At 36.6% G+C, this 18,264-nt stretch overlaps 1 protein-coding gene and 1 pseudogene across 4 annotated transcripts in view; both read right to left on the minus strand.

Moving 5' to 3' along the window:
* TFB1M (transcription factor B1, mitochondrial) overlaps positions 1-18,264 on the minus strand; it is a 79,798-nt gene that overhangs the window by 51,292 nt on the left and 10,242 nt on the right. For all 4 annotated transcript variants that reach the window (XR_004628186.1, XR_004628185.1, XR_004628187.1 and 1 more), the window contains exons 3-4: positions 8,808-8,916; positions 7,066-7,217 (exon numbers count right to left, since the gene is read on the minus strand). Coding sequence is in view for 1 of the 4 variants with exons in the window: in XM_002927153.4 (XP_002927199.2) it covers positions 7,066-7,217; positions 8,808-8,916 (261 nt within the window). In the remaining 3 variants the exon portion in view is untranslated. The remainder of the gene's footprint in view (positions 1-7,065; positions 7,218-8,807; positions 8,917-18,264) is intronic.
* Positions 3,058-5,308, minus strand: LOC117804022 (annotated as a pseudogene).

An 18,264-nucleotide genomic window follows, 5' to 3' on the forward strand; every position in this document is an offset into this window, starting at 1 on the left:
CTTTACATCGGAATCCAGGGATGTACTGTATGGTGACTAACATAATATAATAAAAAATCATTAAAAAAAATTTTAAAAAGAAAATACCGTAAGTAGAAGAAAATCATAAAAGAAAAAATTTCACTGGTAAAAACAAATATTATACATTAAAGGTAGTTGATCAATCCCTTATAAAGCTAGTATGAAGGTTAAGACAAAAGTAGTCTAATCAACTATATCTACAATAATTAGGAATATGTAACATAAAAAGATATAAAATATGACATCAAATACATAAAACATGGGCAGGGGGATAAAATAGTAATACTTTTAGAATATGTTCCAACTTAAGCCACCATCAACTTAAATAGATGACTACAAACATAGGTTGTTATATATCAACCTCTTTTGATTATAAGCACACACACACACATAATACACCCAAAAAAAAATCAAGAGAAAAGGAATAATAGATCAACACTGAAGAAAGTCATCAAATCAGAAGGGAGGAGGGTAAGAGAAAAGAGAACTAGAAAGAAAACCAGAAAACAATGAATAAAATCACAAGTACATACCTATCAATAATTACCTTAAATGTGAATGGCCTAATTCTCCAATCAAAAGACACCAGGTGACAAGCAGACAGAAAAATAAGACTCATCTATGTGTTGCCTACAAGACAATCATTTCAGACCTAAAGACACAGACTTAAAGTGAAAGGATAGAAGATATTCTATGCAAATGAAAGTGAAAGAAAAAAAGTTGGGTAGAAATACTTAAAATTGGACAAAATAGACTTTAAAACAAAAACTAACAAAAGACAAAGAAGGGCCTTAGTAATAAAGTTACTTATTGGAATAAGTTCATTGGAATAAGGTTATTCCAGTAAGGTTGAACAACTGTAAATACCTATGCACCCAACATAGTAGTGCCTAAGTATATAAATATAGAAAGCAAATATTAACAGAGACAAAGGGACAAAATGTAATACAAGAATAGTAGGGGACTTTAATTCCTCTCTTATATCAATTGATATTTCACCCAGACAGAAAATCAACAAGGAAACAGTGGCTTTGGATGATATGTTAGACCAAATGGACTTGACAGATATACACAGAACGTTCCGTCTAGAAACAGAATACACATTCTTTTCAAGTGTACATGGAACACCCTCCAAGACAGACCGCTTGTTGATCCACGAAACAAGTCTCAATAAATTTAAGACTGAAATCCTATCAAGCAGTTTCCAACCACAATAAGGCAAAAAATCAATTACAAAAACCCCCCCAAAACTGGCGGGGTGCTGGGGTGGCTCAGATGGTTAAAGGTCCAACTCTTGGTTTTGGCTCAGGTCATGATCTCAGGGTTGTGAGATCAAGCCGCAGACTGGGCTCCATGCTCAGGGAGGAGTCTACTTGAAATTCTCTCTCCCTCTGCCCCTCCCTGCTGCTGATTCTGCTTGTGCTCTCTCAAAATCTTAAAACAAAAAACAAAAAACACCTGAAAAAAAACCCTGGAAAAAATGCAAACTTGTGGAGGCTAAAAAAAAAAAAAAAACACACACAAACCAGAGTAAACAACCAGTGGGTCAATAAAGAAATCAAAGAGAAAATAAAAAAATACCTTGAGACAAATGAAAATGGAAATACAACATCCCAAAATCTCTGGGATACAGCAAAGTAGTTCTAAGAGGAAAGTTTATAGAGATACAGGCCTACCTCAAGAAATAAGAAAAATCTCATCTATTTAACCTTACGCTTAAAGGAGCTAGAAAAAGAAGAACAAAGCCCAAACCTAGCAGAAGGAAGGAAGTAACGAAGATCAGAGCAGAAATAAATGAAACAGAGACTAATAAAACAGTGGAAATGATCAATGAAACCAAGAGCTTGTTCTTTGAAAAGATGAACAAAATTGATAATTAAAATCCCTGAACTTTAATATTCTTTTCTTTTTTTAAAGAGATGGAGGGAGGAAGGAGGGGGTGGAGAGGGAGAGCGAGAAATCTTAAGCAGGTTCCACACCCAGTGCAGAGCCAGAAGTGGGGCTCAATCTCACAACTCTGAGATCATGACCTGAGCTGAAATCAAGAGTCGGGCACTTAACCAACTGAGCCACCCAGGTGCCCCTCAGTATTCTTTTCTATCAAAAGTTAGTAAGTCACAAGGATGAAAGGTACAGGACAGGAAATATAGTTAGTGGTACTGTAACAGCATGGTATACTGTGAGACAGTAGTTACACTTGGAATGAACACAGCATAATGTACAGAGTTGTTGAATCACTATGTTGTACACCTGAAACTAAAGTAACATAGTGTGTCAACGTAAATTTAAAAAATACCTATTTCATTAGGTGGCTTCGAGGCTTAAATAAAAAAACACATGTAAAGTGGCTATTAGTAGGCATTCCATAAGTAATACTTGATATTAACCATTATCATTACCACACAGGCAAATAAAAAACAAGGTGAGTCTTATGACTGCCTAGCTTACAGCCTGGAAGCCGTACTCAGGCTGCAGCAGAGGCAGGACTATAAACAGAGCCCAGAGGTCTCCTCGATATGAGAAGACAGAGAGGCCAGAGCTCTGGGAGGCCAGGGCAGCCAGAATTTGTGAGGCAGACTACTGGATATGGAAACAGAGAGAGAGACAGGGGAATGGGAGGGAGGAAGTGAGAGGGAGCTCCTGAGATATTCAGAGGGATCCTTTCAAGTCTCTGGCTGAGAACTGATCTGTAAGTGCATGAGACTGGGAGGCTGGAGAAAGTATTATCAGAAAGTAGGACAAAATGGAGCTCACAGAGCGCTAGAAAGAGTTTGCACTCCCAACAGCCAAGTGAAGAGCTCTTGAAATACACATGGCACTGGATGGATTCCTCAGAAAGGTTCTGACTTAGTTGTGGGACTTAATTAGCCTCAGATTGAAGGCTGCTAAGAATCCGTCATAACACAGCTTAAAAGCAAGCTTCACGGGGCGCCTGGGTGGCAAAGCGGTTAAGCGTCCACCTTTGGCTCAGGGCGTGATCCCGGCGTTATGGGATCGAGCCCCACATCAGGCTCCTCTGCTATGAGCCTGCTTCTTCCTGTCCCACTCCCCCTGCTTGTGTTCCCTCTGTCGCTGGCTGTCTCTATCTCTGTCAAATAAATAAATAAAATCTTTAAAAAAAAAAAAAAAGCAAGCTTCAAACCAATCTGCAAGCGACTTATCTACGTGCCAGAGTAAAACCCACCACTCAACCCAATACAACAAGATCCAGCCCTCAATAAGATTAAAACAAAACAAAACCTCACAAAATCTATTATCTTGTCAAAAATTGCCAGCTTGCAAAGAAACAGAAAAATAGGACCCATAGAAAGAGGGGGATAAAAAAAGCAAACGGTAAAATAGCACAGAAATAACAGAGGTGGTGAAAGTAATAGTCAAAGACCTTCAAACAGCTATTATAAATATTATACATATGCACAAAAATGCTAAGGAAAGCATGAACATAATGAGGTAAAGGAAAATATAAGACCCAAATGGAACTTACAGAAGTAAAAATAAAATACTTGAAATGAAAAATAAATTAAGTACAATTAACAACAGGTTAGACACTGAAGAAAAGAGCAATGAATTTGAAGACACAGTTACTGGAATTTTTTTTTATATTGGGTTGTTATTGGTGCTTCTAAGTAGGTGTGTTTAGAGTGTGATACAGGCAAATTCAATATATCAAGAGAATTGTACGGCATCTGTTCATAAAAGATTATATACTACACAAACTATTCAAGTCATACAAAACCACTTTTTCAGTGTCTTCTCAATTGAGAAGAATCCTATTCAGCATGCTTCCCCTCCTCAGGTGGTTCATACTGAGCAAGATTTATGTTCAGTTTTTTATTTTCTTCTACAATAGCTTTATATTTCTCTTTCATTTCTGCTAATTCTAGGCAAAGCAGATCTGTTTCTGGATTTTCTGGGTTAGCAGCTTCTAAGCGATGCTTTAAAAAGCACTATTAGGTTTCCCTGGTTCTTCATATAAGGCTACCAATACCTTCTTGGTCAGCGTGTCCAGCACCCGCGACTTCTTCAAGTACCTCCAGAACTGCTCGCGCTTTGAGTGGTCGGCTTTGTAACGGGCCGCAGTGACAGCAGTAGCAGCGTAGCCGGTGCCCGGGACTGTCTGGTGGGCTCCAGTAACTGGAATTTTTATGTATGATGAATTATTTTTATTTTTTATGTATGGTGACTTATTAAATGGTTTCATAGGAGTTAACCAAATATTCAAGCATTTGCTAAATAATATTTTTTTTTCCTGCTGATGTATAATCCAACCGTTATCAAATACAAAGTTGCCTGAATCTGGGCCTTTGAATGTGGCCATCACTCTGTCTCATAATGAGTCACAGTGCTTCAATTATTAGAGCTTTACAATATATTTTAACATCTGATAGGCAAGTCTTCTTTCATCACTCTTCTTTTTCAAAATTTCTTAACCATTCTTGCGGGTCCACTCCTCAAGATGATCTCGGGAACTTCACTACATTTCAAGATGTTATTGAAAACACATAATTTAAAAAAAAAAAATGAAGAATCTTTATAACACTCATTTTTTCTTCCACAGCTCTCTTTCTCTTCATCTTTTGAGACTCAGTAAAGTTTTGTGATAATTTTTATATAGGTGCCTCTTTTTTCCTTAGGTTTCCAAAAATAAACAATTACATGTTTCCCAATATTTTTACTCCTCTAATAGTGATATACTTTATTTGCTTCAATCCCTATTGTACTTAATTTTCTGTTCATTTATCACTAAGTCAATCCTATACTCTCCCCAACTTATGTAACTATTCTTCCAGTAAATGAAAACATGACAGGTATTTTACCAAATTCTTGCTCTGCTCTGATGTGAACTGAATATTTTTCTGAGGAGTCCATGCTCTATCTTCTGTACTGGACCTTCTGTTTCCTAGATTTCACACAATCTTTCTTCTTGGTGTCTCCAATCAGACCAATGCTTATAGACGTGTTGATAGAGGTCAGTGAAAAAGACTTTTCAATAACTGGTGCTAGGTTCATTGGGATCATATATTAAAAATAGTAAAACTGGCTTCTTTTTCAACCACACACAAAAATCAATCCCAAGTGGATTATAGATGTAAATGTGAAATGTAAAACAATAAACCTTCTAGAAGATAACACAGAATATCTTCATACCACCAGGATATAAAAAGACACAAAAAGCACATAAATTGACAACTAAAAACATCTGCTCTTCAGGAAGCCTGGGTGGCTCATTTGGTTGATCGTCTGCCTTTGGCTCAGGTCATGATCCCAGGGTCCTGGGATCGATCCCCTCATTGGGCTCCCTGCTCAAGGACAGAAGTCGGCTTCTCCCTCCGCCCCTCCCCCCTGCTCTTGCTTGCACACTCTCACTCTCTCTCTTTAGCATGCTCTCTCTCAAATAAATAAAATCTTTAAAAAGACAAACAAAAAACAAAACAAAACAAAATCTGCTCCTCAAAAGACACTGTAAAGACAGTAACATGCCAAAGAGTGGAAGAAATTTGCAATACATTTAACTAATAAAAAAAGAGTATGAAAAATATGTTAGAACTCCTTCACATCAATGAGAAAAAGACAAGCAATCCAACAGAAAAACGGACAAAGGGCAAGCACTTCACAAAGAGGTTACCTAAAAGGTCAATAAACACACAAAATGGTGCTCAATTTAATTAAAAAATCAGCAAAAGACAAAATAAAACCACAATGACACACCATTCAGCTGATTAACCGAAATGCACAAGTCTGGCAACCGCAAGTACTAGCAAGGACATGGAGCAAAACGAACTTACACACATTTGGTGGGAATATAAATAGGCATAATGACTTCAGAGAACAATTTAGCATTATTTGGCAAAAGTGAAGATTTGCAGAACTTATGATCCAGCACCGCCACTTCTGGATATATACTCTAGGGACAGCTTGCCTGTGTGCTCCAGCTGACATAAATAGAAGAATCTTCATGACAGTTTTGCTTTTAATAACAAACACTGAAACTAATTCAGGGTTCCCAAACAGGACAATGGACAGATAAATTATGAGTTAGTCAAAGAGTGGGTAGTGTCTAGCTACACAAATAAACTACAACTATGTGCAGCATGAGCGAATCAGGATAAAAAGAATACGTGCTGTATGAATCTATTTGCATAAGTTCAAAAAATGGAGAAAACTAAAGTATATTAATTATATGGATAAGAATCTATGTGATAAATTAAGCAGGGAATAATAAGTTCCGAATTCATGGTACTGATTACTTTAGTAGCAGGTGAAGAACAGGACACACGATCGCATCACAATGAGCATACAAGGGGGTGTCAAAGATGTTGGGAATGTAACTACTGACTTAAGTGGTGGGGACTCAGGTTTTCTTCTTCTTAAGCCACACAAATATGTCATATACTCTTCTGTATTTATAGGTCATAATAAAACTTTTTAAAAAACGCTTAACAGTCTGCAGATCCCCTCATTAAACCTCTGCAGCTCACAAACTGCCATTGCCTACCCTGTAGGATTTTCTAGAGGGTGAACCTGGAACACTCCTGCTATGGGAATGCAGGCATAGCAGGCACAGCTGAAGGAGGGGATTAAGGGAAAACCTATGTACCGCATATAAGACACCAAACAACCTTCCCTCTCTCCAAATTGACTACCACATTCTTTATCATTAGTTAAATCTTTTTCTCATTGATATGAACTTACTAAGTTCAATATATCAATTTTAACATATCACATACCAATCCTTATGTATTACTGTATCACCAGTATGCCACAGGTTTCATCGGTCTCTAATTATTCTATGGCCCTACTGAGTCCCTGCATGGACAACACTGTCTTTCTGGCTAGCAGCACATCATCCACGTTCTCCATGGAGCGCTTAGAGCAATTATGCCTACGATCATCATCATGTTTAACTTTTGGTTGAGCTGTTGTCGGTTTGTGCGTGTATGGGAATATTAACTTTGAAAACATAGTCTGTGACAAAAATGCAGTATTATTTTGTTTTCGAATTTGGTCATGTGATAAAATAGCCAAAACAGAGTTAAGACTCACCTCTGCCACTTCCTTTTGAAAAGTCAAAGTCATCCGGGTTCTGCCATAAACAAAAGGACCATCTCTACAAGAAACATTTTCAAGCCACTTGATAATCAGCGGAGTTGATACATTAAAAGGCAGATTTCCAATAATATGTACATTTGGAGGATCTGGTTAGCAGAAGAAAAAACAACTTGTAATGATTTTATCAATGGATTCTGAATATAATTTTAGTTAAGAGTTAAATAAAACTGGATACTAATAGTATCAAACAAAAATATATGAAAAGATATGACTAAGTAGTTTTCAGTCCATTTATTCTTCAAAAGCAACGTTTTCTCACAATCAGCTTTGAATTATTAAGAAAAAAATTCTACCTTAATTAGTGCTCAAAGTCCTCAGGTTTTTTGGCTTAGGAAAAATATGAAAAAGACCTAGTTTGAGGGAAAAGACAATTTGATCTGAATATGATGTGGTCAAAGTGCCTGTGGGGCACCCAGATGAAGCAGTCAGAGGGTCAGAGGCCAGGAAGGGAATAGGCTGCATATAAAGATGGAAGTGTCTGCAGTATACATGTGGTCAGTGAAACCACAGGAACAGAGTCCTTCAGGCCAATCTGCAGCACAAGAGAAGATGCTCAAAAAAGAAAAATCTCTGAAACAACATCTAAGAGGCGGGTGGAAAAATAACCACCAGCAAAGAATAGCTAGAGAAAGCTCACACAATGTAAAAGGAAGAACAGGAGGACCTGGTATCAGGGAAGACAGGAGCAGAGATAACTTCTGGAAGGGAGTAGGTAACAGCCACATACGTGCCTGAGAGCTCTGTCAGATAAGGTTTCATTTTTTTTTATAATAATATTTTTTTATTATGTTAGTCACCATACAGTACATCCCTGGTTTTCGATGCAAAGTTCCATGATTCATTAGTTGCGTATAACACCCAGTGCACCATGCAATACGTGCCCTCCTTACTACCCATCACCTGTCTATCCCATTCCCCCACCCCCCTCCCCTCTGAAGCCCTCAGTTTGTTTCTCAGAGTCCATAGTCTCCCATGCTTCATTCCCCCTTCTAAGTCAGATAAGGTTTCAAAGAAGAAATTAGGAGGTCACGGTGACTCCAGCATGGCTGGGGCAAGGCTGGAAACCCGCAGGTATGTGCTTAGAAGAGAATGGCATGTTGGAAGGCAGAGACCGGCAGTGCCGAACTCTCTGAAGGAGCCTGGCCATGGAGAGGCTGGAGACAGGAGGCAGTTAGATGGAGGTGCACCAGTGGCCCCTCCATTTGCTCTGCAGTAATACACCCCACCTATCGATGTATGCCAAGGAACTGGCACACAACAGGTACCCAATAAACAGTCTAGAGATGAAGAGTGCCTTGGCTGGTCATTGAATGTGAGACCATGGAAATTAGGTGGGACATGGTTTACTAAAACGTTTCTTTTTTCACAATTTGGAAAAAGTTAACACTTCATAGTTTATCCCATCCTTACGCGGTATCATAAAAATAGCAAGTTTATTTGAAGAGAATTTTAAACATTTGAAAAACATGAGACAAGTAAATTAGAATTAAGAAAAAGGAATTAGATTTATTATTTTGGAAAAAAAAGGAGAAAAGCAGAAAAAATTAATGCATACCACCTATTTAATTCTGTTCTGATAATATTTAATATAAATGTATAACATTTGTAATATATAACAAATATCTGTAATATAAATAATTATATAAAAAATAAGAAAACAACCCCAAATCACTTACCATCTTCCCACTGTCTTTTAAGACTTTCTGGAAAAGCCCTTTCTATCTTAAATGTCAACACATCTCCATGGACAATTTTCAGTTTTCCAGGTGCTGCATCAGAAAGCATCTAATTTACAAAAAAGTCAATAAAATGAGCTCATACTTCAGAGAATAGTGAAACACATACACTCCTTCTCTTTCCATATATATATATATATATATTTTTTTTTTACTTCATATCTGTGCATCATTAAATCAATCTGAAAAGCCAGACACTAAGAGTGATCACTAATGAACTAAGAGTTTACCACATCTACTGCAATAGACAACCACGGTGTTTCACTTCCAACACATATAAATGACCAGCGATGGTAAAAGGCAATAGTAGAGCAATAGCTTATAATTTCACAAATAGTATATCAGCATAATTCTGACCCCCAGAATGATTTGCATTTCTGGATAGATTTAGCAAAAAACTCAACTCCTATATGCAAGTTTTGTTTTTGTTTTTTTTTTAAGATTTTTATTTATTTATTTGAGAGAGAGAGAGAGAGAATGAACAGGGAGGAGAGGCAGAGGGAGAAAGAGAGAAACAGACTCCCCGCTGAGCAGGGAGCCCGATGCGGGGCTCAATCCCAGGATGGAGATTATGACCTAAACCGAAGGCAGACGCTTAACTAAGCCACCTAGGAGCTCCTCTAGCTCCAAGTTTTTAAATTATAGACTAAGGACATTATAATATTGAGAACTATTTAGCAGTAAATCATAAACATGAACTTAATTCAATTAATCTTTGTAGCCTAAATATATACAAAGAATTTTACATATTACCAAGAGCTATAACCTAATCTACCGGTAGATTCAAACAAAGTAGAAAGTCATTTGTCATTGCCAAGCTACATGTGGCACCCTGAGACACTCCCCTGACATTCCTCATCTTACTATTTCTTGATCCACAGGCACTTTCAACCTAATGAATTAATTATCCTGCATGTTTTACCAACAGCTACCTCCCAGCCTATTTCTACTTTTCAACCATTTGCTTTCCTTTCTTTTCCTTTAGCCTAAGTATAAAAAGAAAAAAGGGTGGGGAGGAGTACTCTTTTCTTCCTTATTTTTCTTCATTTTATCCACCTTATTAGTACCATACCTTGAGAAACGCTCTCACAGTACTAAAGCGTTGGCACCCAACTGAAAAGACCCTTGAAGCTAAGCCATCTATACATTTGTATTGCATTAAGGGCCCCTTTACCCAACATAAAACTCGATTCTTAGAGTCCTTGGTTTAAAAAAACAACAAAAACGACAATAAAAAACCCAACCCAGATGCAGTCCCTGACGCTTACAAAGTTTAAAATGCAGGAGTGAATGCAATCAATGAGAACATCCTTGCTAAAGTAGATTACAAGTAAAAGGTGACCCTCTTTCCACATCAAGTCTTACTTCAAGGAACTCAGACACCCTTAACTCCAAACCAGGGAACTTTTGCCCTGAGCATCCCTTGGTCCTGCTTCTCGAGCTCAATTAAAGCTGATTTTCTCTCCTAACCCTTCCCTTGTCTAATTCTGGCAACTGACAGGAAGGATGAAAGAAACATCACGTAAGCCAGAGAGGAGACCCTTGACCAAGGCACCCAATTTGTAGATTACTCCTGCCTTTGGGTTAATGCTGAGCCTCGCAAATGCTTCTTTACAGCATTTACAACATATTATGTTGCAATTGTGTATAGAGAGGCTTCTTTCCCATATAATAACATATGCTCCTTAACGGTAGTACCGGTTTCTCATCTACTTTAATGTCCTTTGCAACTACAACAGCACAAAGGAAGTGCTTCACATTTTTGACAAGTGAATGAACAACTGGAAACTGGAAACTTCCCCCCCAAGACTGAGATTTGAGGTTCCCAAAATCTGTAAGGTCAAGAAACTTGCAAAGATTTATTTCACTGATAAATCAGGTAGAACTACATAAGTAACGTTTCAGAAATACAGAGCTGAAATGCTTATACTGGTAAGAAGCTACACATTTTCAATTTGGGAATCATCTAGTTTGGTATGTTTTGTCATGGTAGTTTAGCAAAAATAACTGCATACCTCTGATATTAATGCACTTACAGATTATTTTAAATTACCAGATTTGCTAAAACTTAATCTGACGAGTTCCAGACAATAAAGTATCAAAAACATAATAACCTCAATACACTATGAATAAAAAAGGAGCTAGCTCTCTGTGGGACAGGCTCTTACTGTATAAAAACTGTATTTAATGATAGCATTTACTATCAATGAAGAATTTTAGTTTTTTTCTATAATTATGCTTCACATAATTAAAACAAATTAGCATACCAAAAACAAAGAGGCAGAAGAACTAAAAGCTTGTACTTCACGATATCGATATATAGAAAGTAATAAAGTAATTAGTAATTAAGACTACAACAAAACAATGTAAACTTGGCTCTCTGGCATTAATATACATGTTCCAATAACCACATCTGAAATGTTCATTTTTTCCCACAATAACACACATAGCTGCATACCAGAAAACTTAATATAACATACATTAGCCTTTCTTTCCTAGGTTTAAAGTTGCATTTCTATCCTATTTTTTTTGAATTCCCCTTCAGGCTTAAATCTCAGTCAATGACAAAGCAAAATCTTCCCATTCTTTAAAAGGTGTACCTTTTTTTTTTTCATTAAAGATTTTATTTACTTGACAGAGAGAGAGAGAGACAATGAGAGAGGGAACACAAGCAGGGGGAGTGGGAGAGGGAGAAGCAGACTCCCCGTTGAGCAGGGAGCCTGATGTGGGGCTCGATCCCAGGACCCTGAGATCATGACCTGAGCCGAAGGCAAACGCTTAACGACTGAACCACCCAGGTGCCCCTAAAATGTGTACCTCTTCTAAGACCACTTTGTAGCCTGATCTTCCGCTTTCAGACTCCCTACCGCAGAAGGAGCGAACACTGGTGACCACAGCTTTAAATGAAGGTCTTTGAAGCAAATTATGGGGGAAAAAACACTATACAAAGTGAAATCATAATGTGATTACAGACAATAACTATTTAAACACCTAATGATACTCTGCAATGACACACAAACACTTTCTAACCAACCACTAGAGAAAGATGTTTTCATTATCATGACAATATCTGGGGGATGGTGGAGAGGTGGGAAAGATCACTATTACAGCCCTTCAAGAACACTGCTACATTACACTTTAAAACCCTGATGGTGTTAGCTCATAATTGTTCAAAGGCACAGCTGCCTATGAATCCAAGTACTTGATCACAGTCAAATGAGTATTTTTGCAGACACTCTTAAATTGTTCTATCATTTTTATTTTAGTTTTCAATCCTAAATCCTTCCAAAGCGAGATTTAAGTTAGCTTAGAGTAAAAGGCATTCATTAGATAAGGCTGTAAAAGAAGAAACAGAAAACCAAACCATGAAAAGGAGAAGCAGGTATGTAAATCCTAAAGGTGTTAACTCTCACAATTTATATACTGAATTATAGAATTCTTAGTCTTTACTGGAAATAATTATACTAAATCCTCATGAGAGAAAACGATTTTTTCTAGTATTAAGTTTTGTAAGGGGTATAGGGAACAAAATGATGGAGAGTGCCTTTTTAAAAAATGAGGAAACAAATGCAGGGGAATTCTTCATTTGGTGACTTAAAACATCTCTTTCTTCTAAGTCAAGGTCTTAGAGATAGCTTTTCTATAGGGGGCAAGTAACTATGGTCCACCTAGGTAATTTGTTGGTGATCTAATCTGATGAGGAAATAATTTATGCAACTCTTGGAACTTAGACACAACTAGAAATTCCTTGAGAACAAAGAACTATATTGACTGGTCATTTTGTATTTTTTATGCCACTTTCTTATCATGAGGGGATCATGGCAACCAGCATTGTACAGTGAGCGAAATCATTAATTACACAGCCTGGTGATATTACCTTCTTCCTGACCTGCTACATAGTAGGAACCCAAACACTGTTGAAGTGCTGGGCAAAAGTGTTAGGCAAACTATATGAGAATGAAAGAATCTATAATACAGAATATGATAGGTGAAAAACAAAATTTGTATTCTTCTATAGAACGCATAAAAAAGACTAATGCTATTATTCAAAAGGAATTTAAGATGTTACAATAGACTTTTCTTTAGGGTGAAGAATATAGCATGATTTCAAAAAGTCAACTTGTTACAGGACAAAACATGTATAGTGGAAATTCATTTACTCAGCCTCATAAAGGATTTTGAGATTTGATTTAGTAAACTTTCTATTCAACCAGTGGTTAACATTTCTTAAAAAGAAACTTACATAGTATCATATCTTTTTCTTGTCCAGTTGCTGTGGCTAGGACTTCTAGTACTATGTTGAATAAAAAACGCGAGAGTGGACATTTTTGTCTTGTTCCTGATCTTAGAGGAAAAGCTCTGAGTTTTTGACTATTGAGCATGATATTAGCTGTGAGTTTTTCATAATATTATGTCGACGTATGTTCCCTCTAAACCTATTTTGTTGAGTTTTTATCATGAATGGATGCTATACTTTGTCAAATGCCTTTTCTGCATCTATTGAGATGATCATGGTTTTATTCTTTCTCTTTTTATTTCTTTCTCTTATTAATGTGATGTATCACACTGATTGATTAACGAATACTGAATCACCCCTGCATTCCTGGAATAAATCCCACTTGATCATGTTGAATGATTTTTTAATGAATAACAATGAAGTAGCAGAAAGAACAATTAAGGAAACAATCCCATTCATAATTGCACCCAAAATAACAAAATACCTAGGAACAAACTTAACCAAGGAGGTAAAAGACCCATACTCCAAAAACTATGAAACACTGATGAAAAAAACTGATGACACAAGTGTAAAGATATTCCATACTCATGGACTAGAAAAGCCAATATCGCTAAAATGTCCATATTACCCACAGCAATCTACAGGTTCAATGCAATCCCTATCAAAATACCAAAAATTTTCACAGAACTAGTACAAATTACCCTAAAATTTATATGGTACCATAAAAGACCCCAAATAACCAAAGCAAACTTAAAAAAGAACAAAGCTGGAGGTATCACAATCCCAGATTTCCAGACATACTGCAAAGTTATAGCAATCAAAATAGTATGGTACTGGCAAAAATATGGGCATATAGATCAATGGAGCAGAACAGAGAGCCCAGAAATAAAACCATGCTTCTTGGGTCAATTAATCTTTGACAAAGGAGACAAGAATATATAATGGGGAAAAAGATGGTCTCTTCAACAAATGGTGCTTGGAAAACTGGACAGCTACATGCAAAAGAACAAAACTCTACCACTTTCTTACATAATACATAAAAATAAACTTAAAATGGATTAAAGATCTAAATGTGAGACCTGAAACCACAAAACACCTAGAAGAAAACGTAGGCAGTAATTCCTTTGACATTGGCCATAAAAATATTTTTTCTAGATATGTCTCCTCAGACAAGGGAAACAAGAAAAACTAAATTACTGGGACTAACCAAAATAAAAAACTTTTGCAAAGTGAAAGAAAACATCAACCAAACATAATATCCAAAATATATAAAGAACTTCTACAACTCAACACCAAAAAAAACAATTCTATTAAAAAGTAGGCAGAAGACCTGAGTAAACATTTTCCAAAGAAGACATATAGATGGTCAACAGACATGAAAAGATGCTCAACATCACTAATCAGAGAAATGCACATCAAAACCACAGTGACATATCACTTTATACCCATCAGAATGGATAAAATAAAAAAACACAAGAAATAATAAGTGTTGGTGAGGAGGTGGAGAAAAAGGAGACCTTATGTATTGTCGGTGGGAATGTAAATTGGGATAGCCACTGTGGAAAACAGTACGGAGGTTCCTCAAATATTAAAAATACAATTACCATAAAATCCAGTAATTCCACTACTGGGTATTTACCTCAAAAAACTAAAACACTAACTTGAAAAGATATATGTGCCCCCTTGTTTATTGCAGCATTATTTACAATAGCCACGATATGGAAGCAGCCCACATGTCCATGGATGGGTGAATGGATAAAGAAGATGTGATATATATATATGTGTGTGTGTGTGTGTGTGTGTGTGTGTGTGTGTAATGAAATATTACTCAGGCATAAAAAAGAATGAAATCTTCACATTTGCAGCAACACAGATGGACCGAGGGAATATAATGCTAAGTAAAATAAGTCAGTCAGAGAAAGACAAGTACCGTATGATTTCACTTATATGTGGAATTTAAAGAACAAAAGAAACAGAAAAGAGAAAAATAGAAAAACAGAATCTTAAATACAGAGAACTAACTAGTCATTGCAGAGGGGATCTGGGTGGGGGAAGAGGTGAAACAGATAAAGAGAATTAAGAGTACATTTATCTTGATGAGCCCTGGGAAATGTATAGAATTGATCATTATACTGTACACCTGAAACTAACACAACACTGTATGTTATACTTCAATTAAAAAAACTTGTGAAAATAAAAAAAGGAAAAAAACTTTCAGATAGAAATCCTTCCATACAATATCCCACAATTCTCTTCCTTAAGCTGAGAACGGTGAACCCAATTTCACCCTTTTCTTGATGACTAGGGTCACTGTTGCCTGTAAAGTAATGGCTTCAATGGTTATGATCTCTCACGACTGTTTTTTTGTTTTTTGTTTTTTTTTTTACTTTTTATGTTTGCTTTTTATAGCTTTTATGCCACAGTAATAACTGTTACTTCTTGCTGTTGTCAGTGGGTCTGCTTCTAGCATTGATCTCTGTACGTCTAATTTGTAGTGGGCTAGGAAATCACTTTGGCTGTAGGCCACCTTGTACTTATTTGTTGAGTTTTGATTACAGCTACAGCTATATCAAGTAAGTCACATGTGTGAAGTATGTAATCATGTCACAACAGAAAGTCAGGCAATCTTTTCTTTTGTAAAATCTGCTAGAGATAAAAGAACTTAAAAGTTTTATTATCTCTGTTGAAAAACAGTTCCTTTTGCCAGGATGACTAAATTACTTTATATATCCCTTTATAAAATGACAGGGAAGCGGCATCATTATAATAGCAACCATTTACTAGCTACTGGCAATATGCCAGGCTCTTCACATACTTTACATAAATTTCCATCTATCTTTGCAAGGATCACAAATGATAGCTATTATTCCCATGCTGCAGATGAGAAAGCTGAAGCTATAACTGGTTCAATAGCAAACTCAAGATCACAAAGCTAGTATGTGCTGTTTCTGAGATCTGACACCAGCCTATTTGATTCTCAATCCTGTGAGCTTTCCACCCTGCCTGTCAAGTAGAAATAATCACTGTTTACCTATTATAAAACCCAGAGGTGATACTAACAATAATCATGACTTACTGTCTCCAAATTCCATGAAATAAGCACATAATAATTAAGAAGAATCCTAGAGCTTCTTACTCTAAGATGGAGTATAAAAGACCAGGTAGATTCTTCTGGCTTAGATAAAAAATGTACAAAATAGATGAAACAACAATTTTCAGACTCTGGACAGCAGGAAATGCAGGAAAACCTGCAGATCCAAGAAGCTCAAGGAGCCCCACACAAAAGAAACATGAAGAAAAGGACACCAAGGTGCACCATGATAAAATTGCTCAAAACCAGTGATAGAGAGTAAATCTTAAAAGGAGGCAGAGAAAAAAGGAAGAGGGGCAAAGATAAGAATGACGACAGATTTCTTGTCAGAAACAATGCAAATGAGAAGATGGCGGAGCAACATTTTTTTGACTACTAGAAGAAAAAAACCCTGCCAGTATGTTTATCAAAAACCAAGGGAAAATAAAACACATTTTAGACATACAAACACTGAAAGTTCTGTCACCAACAGATCCACAGTTATAAAAAATGCTAAAGAAAGTCTTCCAGGTAGAAAGAAAATAATACTAAATGGAAATATGGATGAGGAATACTCAAAATAGTAACCATATGGGGGGCACCTGAGTGGCTCAGTTGGTTGAACGTCCAATTCTTGATCTCAGGGTCGTTGAGTTCAAGCTCTGTGTTGGGCTCCATGGTGGGCATGGAATCTACTTAATACCCCCCCAAAAAGTAACCAAATGTGTAAATATGTAACAATGTTTCTTATTATAGTTGACATAGTTGACACTTTAACAACAGGGTTTGAACAGTACTGGTCAGTCCACTTACATGCAGATTTCTTATAGTACTATAAATATATTCTTTTTTTTTCTTTTTTTAAAGATTTTGAGAGAGAGCATGTGCGTGCACAGGGGGAGGATCAGAAGGAGAGGAACAAGCAGACTCCATGCTGAGCATGGAGCCTGATGTGGGGAGGACATGAGCTGAAACCCAAGAAGTCAGATGCCTAACCAACTGAGAGACCCAGGTGCCCTTCCTTATGAGTTTGTAAATAACATTTTCCTTTCTCTAGCTTACATTAAAAGAATACAGTACATAACACACATTACATACAAAGTATGCATTAACTGGTTATTGGTAAGGCTTCTAGTTAACAGTAGACCTCAGTAGTTAAGTTTCTGGGGAGTCCAAAGCTATATGTGGATTTTCAACTATGTGGGGGTCAGCACCCCTAACCCCCACATTGTTCAAAAGTCAACTGTATTGAAATCTCTTTAATATAGAATTGACTTTTAAAACAAAAATTACACTGTATTGTGAACTTTACAAGACATGGAGAAGTAGAACATATGATAATAGTACAAAAGCCTGCAAGGAGAAATACAAATACGCTATTGTAAGATTTGTATGCTATACATAAAGTGCTATCTTACTACTTGAAGATAAATTGGGATACATTAAAGATATATAACCATACACCTTCAATAAATTACTAAAACAATAAAACAGAGTTATAGATAAAAACTGCAGGGGGCTGAATACTGGCCCCACAAAGATGTTCCCATTCTAATCCCTGTAACTATGTTTCCTTACATGGTAAAAAGGACTTCGCAGATGTGATTAAAGATTGGAAGATGGGGAGATGATCCTAGATTATCTCAAGGAACCCAACATAATCAGTCACAAGGGCCTTAGTAAGAGTGACGCAGAAGGATTAAAGTCAATAGTAAATATAGAAGCAAGAGGTCCGGGGCCTCCAGAAGCTGAAAAAGGCAAGGAAACAATTCTTCCCTGAAGGCTCCAGAAAAGGAATAGGGCCCTACTGACCTTCATTTTAGATTTCTTATCCCCAGAACTGTAAGAGAATAATTTTGTGTCATTTTAGGGCTATTGTGTTTGTGGTAATTTGTTATAGAAAACTAATACAGAAGACATCGATGATCAGATTGGTGAGAAAAAAGCAAGACCCAGATGCCTACAAGAAACCCACTTTAAATATAAAGACACAAATAAAAAGGATGAAAAAGTATATCACTTTAACATTAATCAAAAGAAAGCTGGAATGGCTATATTATCAAGGTAGATTTTAGAGGAAAGAATATCAC

This window comes from Ailuropoda melanoleuca, chromosome 10 (genome assembly GCF_002007445.2).
Source record: "Ailuropoda melanoleuca isolate Jingjing chromosome 10, ASM200744v2, whole genome shotgun sequence".
Lineage (NCBI taxonomy): Eukaryota > Metazoa > Chordata > Mammalia > Carnivora > Ursidae > Ailuropoda > Ailuropoda melanoleuca.